General features: G+C 45.0%; 1 protein-coding gene across 2 annotated transcripts; it reads right to left on the bottom strand.

The window, feature by feature from the left end:
* Positions 1-919: 919 nt before the first annotated feature.
* Positions 920-14668, bottom strand: LOC311110325 (uncharacterized protein). Of its 2 annotated transcripts, none has more exons than XM_084188867.1 (6): positions 14148-14668; positions 13460-13584; positions 13101-13259; positions 3280-3444; positions 2772-2883; positions 920-2526 (listed from the first exon to the last, which is right to left on the bottom strand). In XM_084188867.1, exons 1-6 carry the CDS (start codon positions 14428-14430, stop codon positions 1559-1561), a joined length of 1812 nt encoding a protein of 603 aa, XP_084044993.1. In that variant the 5' UTR covers positions 14431-14668; the 3' UTR covers positions 920-1558. The 2 variants fall into 2 exon arrangements, with proteins under 2 accessions (XP_084044993.1, XP_084044994.1); XM_084188868.1 differs by having other exon boundaries at positions 926-2526; positions 13495-13584; positions 14148-14654.
* Between the last annotated feature and the right edge of the window lie 753 nt (positions 14669-15421).

The following is a 15421-nucleotide window of genomic DNA, read 5'->3' as shown; positions in this document are numbered from 1 at the left end:
TAACATAGTTTGCACTTGAAGGGCCTCTCCTTGGTGTGAACGGTCTGGTGCTCCTTAAAACGTTTCGCATTAGCGAAGCGCTCTAGAGGTGGGTCAGGCGTACGGCTTGTCGGCGTCCGTCCTAATGCTCGGCCTCCCACGTTGTAACCCAGTGACACCAGAGGAGGTAGAAGCAGAAGCCACCACCCTCAGGTGGAATAACCCATTCACCAGGCATTAGACGAGATCCTGAAGGAGAAGACAGACTTCCTGTTAGACTCCCACCAGGGGGGTCTCCCACCACTCTCTGTGAAGGCTGAAGCCCAGGGTGACCTGCTCTGTTCATCATGGATACTGTGGTGTTTGTATTATAGGAACAGGAGGTTCAATCTCTATCAGCCCCAGGCCCTGCTTCATCCCTGCACTGAGACTGTGAAGAAAAGGGTCTGGGCTGCAGACTGGATCCCTGACTGGAGCCTCTGTCTCTCTGATGACCACCAGGACTGAGGTTGTTCAGTCCACCTGTCCACTGGTTGTGTTCTGTGTAGTGGTTGTGGTGGAGTCTCTGTCCCTCGCGGTTGGGACCTTGGTTCTGACTCGGGAAGGAAGAGCGACAGCTCCTGATCCGGGGCCAGGGTTTGTGACCAGCCGCCTCATAGGTCCAGTCTCTTCCGCCAGTAACACCAGATCAGCAGGTCTTCATGGACTGCAGACTGCAAACAAAGATTTTACAGAAAAGCATAAAGCTTTATATAAGAAACTTTTTGCTGTACACACAGAAACATGACATATTATAAAATGTTAACCACAGTCAAGCCCATCTCTAACACTGTGATTCAAGTACCTAACGATATGTAGCCATTAAAGTATATATATTTTTTAAATATATATATTTATATAAAAAGTCAACTCAGATGATACAAAATAACCAAGTCAGTCAGCAGAGTCTATTTAGAATTTAATTTAAACAAAATAGCATTACAATCACATTTATTGCACAAAACGATACGTAACAAGTAGAATAACTTCTCACTATGCTAACACTTTACCTTTTCTATAAATCTGGTACCATCGCTTTGATAAAATGAATTTTAGAATACTTTGGAAAAGGTTCAACATTACATTACACACATCTTCACTACTTAATGTCAAGTAAACATTAATTAAGGCATTATACTTTCCTCATTATAAAATACCAGCATCAAACAGGATAAGGTTGTCACTTTACATCAGCAAAGCATTTTTACAGACACCATCACACCAACCATCACCATATCATCTACTCTGCCTCATCATACTCATTCTTTCCTCAGTTCACCTCATCCAGTTCCCTACCACATCCAAAATCAACAGAATTAACTGCAAACTAATTAACTAGGGCGGCAGGTAGCTTAGTAGGTAAGAGCGTTGTGCTAGTAACTGAAAGGTCGCTGGTTCTAATCCCGAACCGACTAGGTGAAAAATCTGTCGATGTGCCCTTAAGCAAGGCACTTAACCCTAATTGCTCCTGTAAGTCGCTCTGGATAAGAGCGTCTGCTAAATGACTAAAATGTAAATGTACATGACATGTCACTATACTCTATACATGGGCCGTGTGCATTTTCTGCTGGTGTATCCTGAGGTAGCTCCTCTCTGAGAACCTCTTCTCGCAGTGCGTACAGGCAAAAGGCCTCTCTCCCGTGTGGACCTTCAGGTGCCTCTTCAGCTGGTGCTGGTGGGGGAACCTCTTCTCACACTGGAGGCAGCTGAAGGGTTTCTCCCCTGTGTGGACCTTCTGATGGCTCTTCAGGTGACCAGCCCGGGCGAAGCGCATGTGACACTGGATACAGTTGAATGGTTTCTCCCCCGTGTGCATCCTCTGATGGATCTCCACCTGTTTGGGAAAACGGAAGGCTTTCCCACAGAATGAACATGGGAAGCACTTCTCTTTGGCGCTGCCAGCTTTACCAATTCCGTCTCTACTACTGTCATTTGTTAACGGGCTTGTGTAGCCATTTAGTGTTGAGGAACTGGCATTGTCTGAGGTCTGGTTTAACATTAGGAGACTGTGAGGAGGACGAAGGCCAGGGAGTGTCTGTGTTGTCGCAGGGTCCATGTTCCAGTTGATAGATCCTATAGAAGGCAGGCTGAAGGCAGCACCTGTTAGGGGGTTAACCTGAGGCACCATCAGTCTCTCTGAATCACAACTATAGGAGCAGGACGGAACATCGCTAGCCGAGTCTGTGTCTATTCTCTCCAGCCGCATACGGACACCTCCCTGTCCCCGCACACCAAATCTACGCCTCACCCTGGTCTCAGCCAGTCTGTTGTCATGGAGACTATGTTTGGTTGTTGTTTTGTGTTCGAATGTCTGTTTCTGGTTGTGGTTAACAGTGTTGTTCCCAAGTCCAGAGTTGAAGACGCTGTCCCATCCACTGACGTCCACTATGTCGCCTCTGGTTCTGGCCTGCTCAGTGATGTTGTCTCCTGGGTCCTTGGCTGCACCCGTCTGGGTCTGGGAATCCAAGATGGCCGCCCAGTCTCCTCTGTTAGCCTCCAGCCAACCACCTGCAGGAAGAGGTTACACAATAGACTTCACAAACATGGCAGAGAAAACTCTACATATGGTGTTTTTTTGTCAATTACCTGATCATTTTCATACATTATATAATGTGTGTTTTTGTATGTAAACATAAGTTGCATTTATTTCATTTTATGAATGAAGAAAATTAAGGAAAAATAATAGCCAGGTGCATCCCTATTCCCATTGAAGATCTATTACTGTATTTAGACTATATGTATTTCTCCCTTACCTTGCTCCCCCATCTTTAGTCCACTCAGCAGGTCAATGCTCTCTGGTCCGTCCTCTATTGTCTCCACTTTGACTAGCAGCAGATCAGGCTTCCCATCCTCCATGTCTACTGACTGTAAGAGATACAGAGTGAGAGGATGTTGGATCAAGAAATCTGATATGAGCACCCTGCTATGGAGCATCTTATGATTGGGAAATGAGGGATTGCTATGAGTACTATGCAAACGTGTTAGTTGATTTGATTACTTGACCCTCTTTAATGGTTTGATAATTCAAAGGCATGGTCCCACACTACCAGACAATATATCAAGACCTGGGCCCTTATACACAAAGAGTCTCAGAGTAGAAGTGCTGATCGAGGATCAGGTCCCCACCTGTCTACATCGTCTTATTCATTATGATCTAAAAGGCTAAACTGATCATAGATCAGCACTCCTACTCTGAGGCTTAGTGGAATACAGCCCGACCTAATATCATTCAGACAGTACGCTAAAGCACAGTGGGCTCACCTCAGTGAGACAGTGTGTGGTCCTGTGCTGCTCAGCTGGTTTTTCTGTGGGTTCAGGAGGAGGTGTAGTCTGGTTGTCCTCCATGACCATGGTCCCCTCAGGGTTCCCCAGACCCTCCTCACACCCCTCCTCCTTCACCAGCAGCACCTCTGGACCCTCCTCCTCCTGGAAGAGACAGGTGATACAGATTACACAGACATACACTCCCTCAGGTACATATACACACACAGAGATAATAAACACACTTTCAACATGGAGTGTTTACCCATCCCCACTACATTTGAGTCCTATACTGTGGTCCCCTGTAGCTCAGCTGGTAGAGCACGGCGCTTGTAACGCCAAGGTAGTGGGTTCGATCCCCAGAACCACCCATACACAAAAAAAATAAAAAAATTATGCACGCATGACTGTAAGTCGCTTTGGATAAAAGCGTCTGCTAAATGGCTTATTATTATTATAGTTACAGAATTACTTCATTATTGTTAAACCCATCATGGTGGACATAAATATGACGTTGTGGGTAAATATGAGTCAGCTATGAAGTCAAAAGTCAACATCAGACAAACCCGACTAAACTATTTTTACGTGTTTGTTAGTGTATGTGTACACTATATATACAAAAGTATGTGGACACCCCTTCAAATTAGTGGATTTGGCTATTTCAGCCACACGCATTGCTGACAGGTATATAAAATCGAGCACACAGCCATGCAATCTCCATAGTCAAAAATTGGCAGTAGAATGGCCTTACTAAAGAGCTCAGTAACTTTCAATGTGGCACCGTCATATGATGCCACCATTCTAACAAGTCAGATGGTCAAATTTCTGTCCTGTCCAAATTTCTGTAAGTGCTGTTATTGTGAAGTGGAAACGTCTAGGAGCAACAACGGCCCAGCCGCGAAGTGGTAGGCCACACAAGCTCACAGAACAGGACCGCCGAGTGCTTGGACTCTGGAAACACGTTCTCTGGAGTGATGAATCACGCTTCACCATCTGGCAGTCTGACGGACTAATCTGGGTTTGGTGGATGCCAGGAGAACGCTACCTGCCCCAATGCATAGTGCCAACTGTAATGTTTTGTGGAGGAGGAATAATGGTCTGGGGCTGTTTTTCATGGTTTGGGCTAGGCCCCTTAGTTCCAGTGAAGGCAAATCTTAACGCTAAAGCATACAATGAAATTCTAGACGATTATATGCTTCCAACTTTGTGGCAACCGTTTGGGGAAGGCCCTTTCCTGTTTCAGCATGACAATGCCTCCGTGCACAAAGCGAGGTCCGTACAGAAATGGTTTGTCGAGATCGGTGTGGAAGAACTTGACTGGCCTGTGCAGAACCCTGACCTCTACCCCATCGAACACCTTTGGGATGAATTGGAACGCCGACTGCGAGCCAGGCCTAATCACCCAACATCAGTGCCCGACCTCACTAATGCTCTTGTGGCTGAATGGAAGCAAGTCCCCGCAGCATTATTCCAACATCTAGCGAAAAGCTTTCCCAGAAGAGTGCAGGCTGTTATAGCAGCAAAGGGGGGACCAACTCCATATTAATGCCCATGATTTTGGAATGAGATGTTCGACGAGCAGGTGTCCACCTACTTTTGGTCATGTAGTGTAATACACCATATGAAAACCACACACACATGGTCTGTGCGTGCCTGGCAGACATGTCAGCTTGGATGTCGGCCCACCACCTCAAGCTCAATCTCGACTGCTGAGTTGCTCTTCCTCCTGGGGAAGGCCTGCCCGCTCCAAGACCTATCCATCATAGTTGACAACTCCACAGTGTCCCCAACCTTGATGTGACCCTTCCTCACACAGGAAACGGCGCAGGTCCTAATCCAGGCTCTTGTAGTCTCCCGTCTAGACTAATAGAACTGTCTGTTGGCTGGGCTCCCTGCTTGTGACATCAAACCCCTGCAACTTATCCAGAGTGCCGCAGCCCGCCTGGTGTTCAATCTTACCATGTTCTCCCATATCCCCCCGCTCCTCCAAACACTCCACTGGCTTCCAGTCGAAGCTCGCATTCATTACAAGACCATGGTGCTTGCCTACGGAGCTGGCAGCAAGGGGAACTGCCCCTCCCTACCTTCAGGATATGCTCAAACCCTACACCCCAACCCAAGCACTCCGTTCTGCCACCTCTGGTCTCTTGGCCATAGACTGCTTACAGGGTAAGGAAACCAAGATGTCATTTTGTCATTTGGTGAACTATCCCTTTAAAGCACGTGTCAAACTCATTCCATGGAGGGCCGAGTGTCTGCGGGTTTTCGCATCTCCCTTGTACTTGATTGATGAAATAAAGGTCACTAATTCGTAAGGAACTCCCCTCGCCCCTGCTTTAAAGGTAGACTCAGCGAGATGTGGCGTAGATACACCAAGTAAGCAGTAGTAGTGGGTCAATTCCTGCAACAACCAGAAGCATTGAAGCGTGACGCTAAACTTCGCAGCTGTTTTGATCCCAGAGCTCCCGCTTTATAGCAGCGTGAGGCACACCTGTGCAAAGCCGCAGATATTCTGTGTGACTGTGTGAGAGCTTGCGTCGTGCTCATCTCAATGGGCACGTTTCTCTGCTCATGCGTTGCTGACCCCTTGTCAGATCTTACAACACCTGGATAGGTATTTTACGTATCAGCTAACCACATCATGGTCGCGTTCCCCTGCTCAGATGTTGCAAGTATCATAATGTATCTTTAAAAATTAAGTAAGACATACAGTGGGATCCGAAATTGAAACCCTTGATAAAGATGAGTAAAAATGACTATACAGAATTCAAATACTGGGCTATATTGTATGCAATTTATTTTTTAAATGTATGGTATTTTATACTAATACAATTGATCAGAGAAAGAGATTATTTCACAAAAAGAAAGGGGTCAAAATGACTGACACCCCTGTTTTCAATACCTCACCTTGCAAAGATAATGGCACTGAGCCTTTTTCGAAAATGTTTTATGAGATTGGAGAACACATTGGGAGGAGGGATCTTAGACCATTCCTCCATACATAATCTTTCCAGATCATTGTCTGCACTTATGGACTGACATCTTCATTTCAAACCACAGGTTTTCAATGGGATTCGATTCACTTGACCATTTCTTTGTGGATTTTGATGTGTGCTTGGGGTTATTATCTTGCTGGAAGATCCACTTGCAGTCAAGTTTCAGCCTTCTGGCAGAGGCAACCAGGTTTTGGCTAAAATGTCCTGGTACTGGGTAAAGTTCATGATGCCGTTGACCTTAACAAGGGCCCAGGACCAGTGGAAGCAGAACAGACCCATAACATCAAAGATCCACCACCATATTTTACAATAGGTATGGGGTTCTTACTGCTTATGCATTCTCATTTCAACACCAAACCCACCCAGCATGGCCAAAGAGCTCAGTTCTTATCTCAGTTCTTCATCAATGATGACTTCTCCGAAAAGGTACGCCTCAAAAGGAAGGAACCGCTGCCATGACTCATTGAAGAACAAGAGCGGCAACATCGCATACGTGAAGTACGACCAGCTGGTCTTTCACAGTCATCCCATATGCTGTAATAGAAATAAGGTCATGCTCATAAATAAATAAAATTGTCCTCCCTCATCTTAAACGGCACCGTCCGCCACTGGTATTGATAGCAGTCTTAGTGCTTGCTAGAGCATTGTGACCTGCAGAGGTCTAAGCAGCCTGCTCCAGCTGTGAGCCTCATGAGTTCGTGCCCAGTGCTGGGGGATCTAGTGCCAAGCCTGAGCCTACATTAGGCCCACAAGTACACTGCTCAAAAAAATTAAGGGAACACTTAAACAACACAATGTAACTACAAGTCAATCACACTTCTGTGAAATCAAACTGTCCACTTAGGAAGCAACACTGATTGACAATAAATTTCACATGCTGTTGTGCAAATGGAATAGACAACAGGTGGAAATTATAGGCAATTAGCAAGACACCCCCAATAAAGGAGTGGTTCTGCAGGTGGTGACCACAGACCACTTCTCAGTTCCTATGCTTCCTGGCTGATGTTTTGGTCACTTTTGAATGCTGGCGGTACTTTCACTCTAGTGGTAGCATGAGACGGAGTCTACAACCCACACAAGTGGCTCGGGTAGTGCAGCTCATCCAGGTTGGCACATCAATGCGAGCCGTGGCAAGAAGGTTTGCTGTGTCTGTCAGCGTAGTGTCCAGAGCATGGAGGCGCTACCAGGAGACAGGCCAGTACATCAGGAGACGTGGAGGAGGCCGTAGGAGGGCAACAACCCAGCAGCAGGACCGCTACCTCCGCCTTTGTGCAAGGAGGAGCAGGAGGAGCGCTGCCAGAGCCCTGCAAAATGACCTCCAGTAGGCCACAAATGTGCATGTGTCTGCTCAAACGGTCAGAAACAGACTCCATGAGGGTGGCATTTGCCAGAGAACACCAAGATTGGCAAATTCGCCACTGGCGCCCTGTGCTCTTCACAGATGAAAGCAGGTTCACACAGAGCACATGTGACAGAGTTTGGAGACGCCGTGGAGAACGTTCTGCTGCCTGCAACATCCTCCAGCATGACCGGTTTGGCGGTAGGTCAGTCATGGTGTGGGGTGGCATTTCTTTGGGGGGCCGCACAGCCCTCCATGTGCTCGCCAGAGGTAGCCTGACTGCCATTAGGTACAGAGATGAGATCCTCAGACCCCTTGTGAGACCATATGTTGGTGCGGTTGGCCCTGGGTTCCTCCTAATGCAAGACAATGCTAGACCTCATGTGGCTGGAGTGTGTCAGCAGTTCCTGCAAGAGGAAGGCATTGATGCTATGGACCGCCCATTCCCCAGACCTGAATCCAATTGAGCACATCTGGGACAACATGTCTCGCTCCATCCACCAACGCCACGTTGCACCACAGACTGTCCAGGAGTTGGCGGATGCTTTAGTCCAGGTCTGGGAGGAGATCCCTCAGGAGACCATCCGCCACCTCATCAGGAGCATGCCCAGGCGTTGTAGGGAGGTCATACAGGCACGTGGAGGCCACACACACTACTGAGCCTCATTTTGACTTTTTTTAAGGACATTACATCAAAGTTGGATCAGCCTGTAGTGTGGTTTTCCACTTTAATTTTGATGGTGACTCCAAATCCAGACCTCCATGGGTTGATAAATTTGATTTCCATTGATAATTTTTGTGTGATTTTGTTGTCAGCACATTCAACTATGTAAAGAAAAAAGTATTTAATAATATTATTTCATTCATTCAGATCTAGGATGTGTTATTTTAGTGTTCCCTTTATTTTTTTGAGCAGTGTACATTGCATTTATTTAAATGTTTTCAAGAAGTAAAATGAATAGTCTGATAATTTACACATCACAGAAAAGTGTCTCAGCTCAACGAAATCATCTTTGGATAGGCTCAAACATCTTGACAGCTTTACAAAATGAAATATTAAGGCCACACAATACAGGCTTTCAATCCACACCGAAGACAATAACTAAATTGACAAATTATACACAGCCCAACTATAAAACATAGGCAAGCATCTACACTGGAGGAAAGTTTATCGTTCTACAGTAGGCCTACATCTGTCAACCAACTCAGCCAGGGAAACACAAACAGTAGCCTATTATCGGTTTTCACACGTTTCATTATGTGACAATAGATAGGCTAAAAGCCAACTTATGCTTGATCCGAAAATGTGGTCGGAGGCTCCGTATGGAAGGTGTGATGCAATTGCGGAGCCTCCGGAAGCATGCAGAGTTCCAAATTGAGCTCCATACTGCATCGCCTTGCGCCTCCCAAATTTTGGAACAATGCAGATGGCTCCGTATAGCTCCGCATTGACATGATTGGCTGACAGTAGGTGGGGGCGGGAGGTCCTGTATAAACACAAACTCACTTCCTTGACAACTTCCTTCACAACAGCTCTGCTCCACAAAGCACAATAAGTATGAATGCCCTGACTTCTGCAGAGGCCGTATCACCGTAAATGCTGCACGGCCAATGCAGACGTCGGATTGACCATGTAGCGCCTTTTACGGGTAGCCTACGGAATATAGCCTATTGGAATATAATCAAATGGCATATTGCAACCAGTGTCTGCCCTCGGTCCAAGAGTCTAAAGCGGTCTAAGATGTCGGTTGCTCCTGTGGGAGACCAGGGTTCATATCCCGCATTTTACACTTGCAACTTTCAAGATATGTTCGCCCTCTGGTTGGTGTTGTCATCGGAACAACTTAGCCCTTTTTGAACAGACTAAGGGCGATTGACAAGCATTCTGTACAATAGAAAAAGGTATTTCCTTGTTTACCATGGCAAATCTACTGTGGCAATTTACCTGACACTTTGTATAAATGGAATCTAATGCTGGTGTAGCCTATTGTTATTATTTTGTTTCCTATTTATGTTATCCAAAAGGGGGTAAAATATCCCTGGACTGTCCATATTTGAAATGTGTAACTTAATCAAGTCAATCAGGGGGATTGAGTGATTTGTGCCAGAAGTGCGTTGGGCAGAATCGAACCCACCGAACCGGTATAGCAGGCAGCAGCCCTAAACGCTAGATCACCCATTTTTACATTTACATTTTAGTCATTTAGCAGACGCTCTTATCCAGAGCGACTTACAGTTAGTGAGTGCATACATTTTTTCATACTGGCCCCCCGTGGGAAACGAACCCACAACCCTGGCGTTGCAAGCGCCATGCTCTACCAACTGAGCTACACACCCCAGGCCACAATTTAACTATATTTTGACAGTTCATTCGTAACCTTAGGATACACTTGTACGTCGTAGCCTAGTGAAGACAAATATCTATCTTGTTATTAAGCGATGTAAAGTGACGGTTGTTGATGTATATGGCTGCATTTCAGAGACATTTTTGTACATTTGAATTTTGCAGTAAGCCTAGCGTTTGAGCGAGTGAGAGAGAATATTATTTTTTATAGTAAGCCCTGATCCTTTGACTGCCTCCTGCATGGAGAGAAAGAGAACTGATCGGAGTGACGCAGTGGTCTAAGGCACTGCATAGCAGTGCTAACTGTGCCACTAGAGATCCTGGTTCGAATCCAGGCTCTGTTGCAGCCGGCCGCGACCGGGAGACTCATGGGCGGCGCACAATTGGCCCAGCGTCGTCCAGGGTAGGGGAGGGAATGGCCGGCAGGGATGTAGCTCAGTTGATAGAGCATGGCGTTTGCAACACCAGGGTTGTGGGTTCAATTCCCACGGGGGGCCAGTATAAAAAATATATGTATTCACTAACTGTAAGTCGCTCTGGATAAGAGCGTCTGCTAAATGACTAAAATGTAAATGATCATTTTCAGGAATTTACCAGACTCATTTTAATTTCCTGATGCAGCAGGAACATTCTCTGCGACAGAAGAGTGATCAAGTTAAGATCCGACATCATTAACTTTCTTGATCCTAAATCTTGCCATTATTAGACTTAAGAATCACTGCTACAAATAGCACTCTGACAACATATTTACTCATTTCTTTTAAATCAGGGGTATTTTGTATCTTGTACAGAGATATCTGATCATATCCTGTTACTTTCTCGTTTGTACCAGCTCTCAAAGCAATCAGGTCAATAACATTTGTTTCAGGATTTTTTTAAAATCACAAACACATCACTACATTTACAGAAAGAAAATCTGATATCTACTGGTTGGATGTTGTAAATGACACTGATGCTCAAAAGGCCTATAACATTTTCGTTCAATGATTAGTATTGCTAAAATTAATTTGTAACTAAATAATGTTGACAACTGGTTTAAATCAAATAAGTTGTCCCTATTAAAAAAAAAAAACTCACATGCTTTTTATTCCCCAAAATAAAAAAAGAATACATTTTACTACCTTGTGTTAAAACGACCAAATTCCTAGGTGTTCTCATTGACGAAAAAATTAACTGGACAAATCACATTTCATTTGTCTGCAATAACATTGCGAGAGGTATTGGTGTCAGACGAATTCAACATCTCATCCCAAGTAAAATAATATTGAATCTGTACTACACCTTAATGTATCCTTATGTTGCATTATAGTCTAGGCCAATACTTACAAAAGTAACCTTAACAACATATTCATTATCCAAAAACGTTTTGTGATGATGGCAACTCATTGACAGTCTTGCCAGTTCCTCTCCACTTTTCCATCGTCTTTAAGTCCTCAATATTTATGACATCAACCAACTGTCTGTTTCAATTAAAAACAAATCTATTCCCTATTTATTTTCCATCGCTATTCACATTTAATAGGTTTTAATTTAATTAATTAAACATTTAATACTCAGGTCCACCACTACTCCACAAGAACTGCCACAGATCTCCACACCCCTTATTTCCATACAAGACTAGGCCAATTTTTCATCTCCTACAGAGGTCAATTCTTTGGAACAGTCTCCCAGAACACCCCAAGCACTGCAACAGCTTAAACTTCTTCAAATTCAAAATGAAAAATGATTGTTTCATGGACATCCCACATAACGCATATTCGCACTAACTTCTCACATTTTAGTTTTTTCTTCTTTACCTCCTTATACAGAATCTGTTTCCCTTCTTCTTTGTGTAAATCTCGATGTGTAACTATTTGTGAACATCATATAGCCTACACAGTACAAACACAATATGTAACAGACTTATTTTTAGGCTTATATATGCATTATATATTACACAATGTCTGGATGCAATATTCTACCCAGGAATATTCAACACTGAAATCTGTCACTCTCGTTATTCTAAATGCATCTGTTGATCTTTTCTGCTGACAACAATGAAAATGCATCTTTGTCTTTAATGCAGGATTTGATAAACGTCAGACGTTATAGAGGGGAATAGTTACTTTCTATGTTACATAGTGGAATGGTTTTTCTGCTGGTGTATCCTGAGATAGCTCCTCTCTGAGAACCTCTTCCTGCAGTGCGTACAGGCAAATGGCCTCTCTCCTGTGTGGACCTTCAGGTGCATCTTCAGCTGGTCCTGGCGGGAGAACCTCTTCTCACACTGGGGGCAGCTGTAGGGTTTCTCCCCTGTGTGGACCCTCTGGTGCCTCTTCAGGTGACCAGCCTGGGCAAAGCACATATGACACTGGGTACAGCTATAGGGTTTCTCCCCTGTGTGGACCCTCTGGTGGATCTCCACCTTCTGGGGGCAGCTGAAGCCTTTGTTGCAGAACATGCAGAGGAACCGTTTCTCTTTACTATTGCCTGATGTTGCTACCCCTCCACGAGCCATGGCCCTTTGGTCATTTGAGTTCAACACCTGATCGAAAACGACGCAGCCGTGTGAATCGGTAGGTGCCATCGACGTGGACACTGGGTCACGATCCCTGAACGTGTGTAAAGGGGAGTGGGTCACAACATTTATATTTGTGTCTAAGCTTTCTCTGTAATCTAAGAAATCTCTGCCCTGTGAGTGTCCATCTCCTAGGTGACTATCTGCATTCCATGTGGGAGGAGGGTCACCCTCCACTTTCACAGTCACCTCATCTACAACTATAACCTCCCCTTTCTTATCTAGGCACCCTTCAGTGTATACACTACTACTGTACTGGTTCCAGTCCCCTCTAAACAGATCAGTCTGTGTCTCTAAACTCAAGGATATGTTGCCAGGGTTCATCTCTGTAGCGTAAGAACAAGACAAGTCATCAACACCAGTGTCTAACGGGTCACGATCTCCACGGGAATGAACCGTCCTCTGGCTCTGGTGAAATACCGGTAAGTACTCTGAGCTGGAAGCAGGAGGACAGCGGAGTGGCCCCAGCCCCAGTCTCTCTGAGTCTGATCTGTGGTCAGATCCTGTGGGTAAAACCCTGTGTGTTACAGTTAAAGTCTCTGTGTCTGTCTCTGACTTGAGGACGGTGTTCGGCGTTCCACTGACCTCCGTGATGCTGTGTCTGGTCCTGGGCTGGGGCGAGGCGGCGGGTTCCTCTGTGGATAAAGGGGGCGCTCCAGTCTGGATGTCTCTGCTGTGTCTTGTGTCCTGTCCTTCAGTTCTCTCCTGCTTGACCCCAGGACATGCAACCTCTGTATCTGCAGACTGACACAAAAAGAGTGGCGGTTATTACTGGTACGTGAGTGGAATTGGATAACAATGTCGTAGGGAAGTCTCACAAGCTCCCCTATGGCAGATACATGAGGATGTACATGTAAGCAAGTGAATAGCTGAGGGGAGCCTTTCTGAAATAAACTGGCCACATTTGATGCACTGTAATTTTAATGTAATACTATTACATTAACCTCTATCACAATAACATGTTGGGTTGAGGTTCCACTCCCCTCATCAACAGTGATTGGTTGGTCATCTCTCCATGTATTGTCTATCGCTGGCTTCACAAAGCTCCTGTAGGCTCCAGTGAGATGTCCTTCACCAGAGTGTAATTGGGGGAAAGAGGTGGTTAAGTTAGCTACTGTCAATGCTCAATGGTATATTGTACACTATTGACACTGTCTAGAATTGGCAAGGATGTAAGGTAACACTTCTCATAACTTCTTGACATACTATTTATAGATCGATTGATTGATTATGTTCCTGCATCATATTGTTTTCATTGAGTAAATAATAGGAAATGCAGTAAATCAAGAATTTGGTTCGAATATGATAATGTCTTTGCGCAACATAAGTAATCCCAGGAATTATTCCATACTATTCCAAAACTGACCATGACCCAATTCTGGGTAACACATATAAACACATGTGCAGAGGGGAACGGGGCGACAGGCACTAAGCTATATATGAACGGCGACAGGCTGCGCAGCTTCGGCCTTCCGGGAAATATTGTGTCTTTGTGCAAGATAGCTAAGTAAGTAATCAGGGGAATTATTTCATACTATCCAAAACCTGACCAAGACCCAATTCTGGATAATACATCTGAACACATGCGCACACGGGAACGGGGCGACAGCCCCAGCCTTGTGCAAAATGTACCTCTTGCCATTCCTCTGTATCGGTCGAGGATCTTGACACTACTTGGTCGACTGGCGAGGACGCGCTCTCGCATTGTCCTCTCTGCGCGCTCCCGTGCCACCTTCTGTTCCAGTAGCTGTAGTTTCCTTCGCAATGTCCTGTTTTCTTTCTGGCTTTGAGTTATTTCCAAACGAAACACTGCATAGTCGTTGTCTACGAGTTTACAGATGTCTGCCACGGCTGCATTCGCTAGCACCTCCATAATGGTGGCTATTTGAGAGTGAAAAACCATACAGTTAGCCATTGTTAGCAGCTAGCTAGCGTTACCTAGAAACAATCTATCAACCAAGTCCTGTCTACAGTGCGAATTAAACACTATCTTGGGTAAGTATGTGATGCTGTGTAGTTAAATTAGTCATATTTTGAGTTCCAGAGTGTTAATAAACGTCTAAATAACAACAATAAAAACGCAAATGTGGAAATTGTTCTTGGTCACTGTTCACTTCCGTTTACTTCTTCTTCTTCGTGTGATTTTCCGGACTGACCGCTTTCTTCACAGTTTCTAATACCAGAGTGAAAGAGGAAGAGAGGCCCAACTCGGCGGAAGATCTGTCTTCCTCCAGCGGGTGGCGATATTTTCGTTGTTTCGCCAACCAATCAAGGAGTTTTTGTATGGAGGTCAACGAGTGTCGAATTTGGTCAACAAAAACATTAATGGCTATGTAAGGTTTATTTGATCGAATAGAAGTTTCGTAATGCTTAAGTTGTTACGAGTGTACCGATATAAGTAGAACAGATGACATCCTACTTATATCGGAGTTGTCTCGAGATGGCTATGCATATTCATGTAATGAGGCTAGAAGCATAGCATCTCTCTCCATTGAATATAACCCTCGTCGAATATTTTAAAAAGGATTACAATAATGAGATGTATCCACCGATTCAAAGAAAGTATATGCGGGAGCTAGACAGCCTGCCGTGCCGCTTTGTGGACAACTACTCCCATTGTCAGGGCGGAGAGACATGTATCTTGTCAGTATATATTATCTTCGGTAATACTGTACTGTCTTTTCTCTCTTACTCTTCTTCTTTGTGAATTTCCGGCAGACTAGAAGCTGTGTTGCATATTGCTGTCTTTCGGTGGTCGGAGTGCGGATTGCACATTTTGGTCACTAAAAAAGGGAGAGGGGGAAAATTGCACCATGATCTAACCCTGCACCTATACACTATCCCCCCAAAAACACCACGCCATCCCACTACTTTGGCCCTAAACGATCATACACCAGGTCGTCGGC

Source organism: Coregonus lavaretus, assembly GCF_964263955.1.
Source record: "Coregonus lavaretus genome assembly, contig: SUPER_35_unloc_3, whole genome shotgun sequence".
Lineage (NCBI taxonomy): Eukaryota > Metazoa > Chordata > Actinopteri > Salmoniformes > Salmonidae > Coregonus > Coregonus lavaretus.
This window is presented reverse-complemented; position numbering and strand designations above follow the sequence as displayed.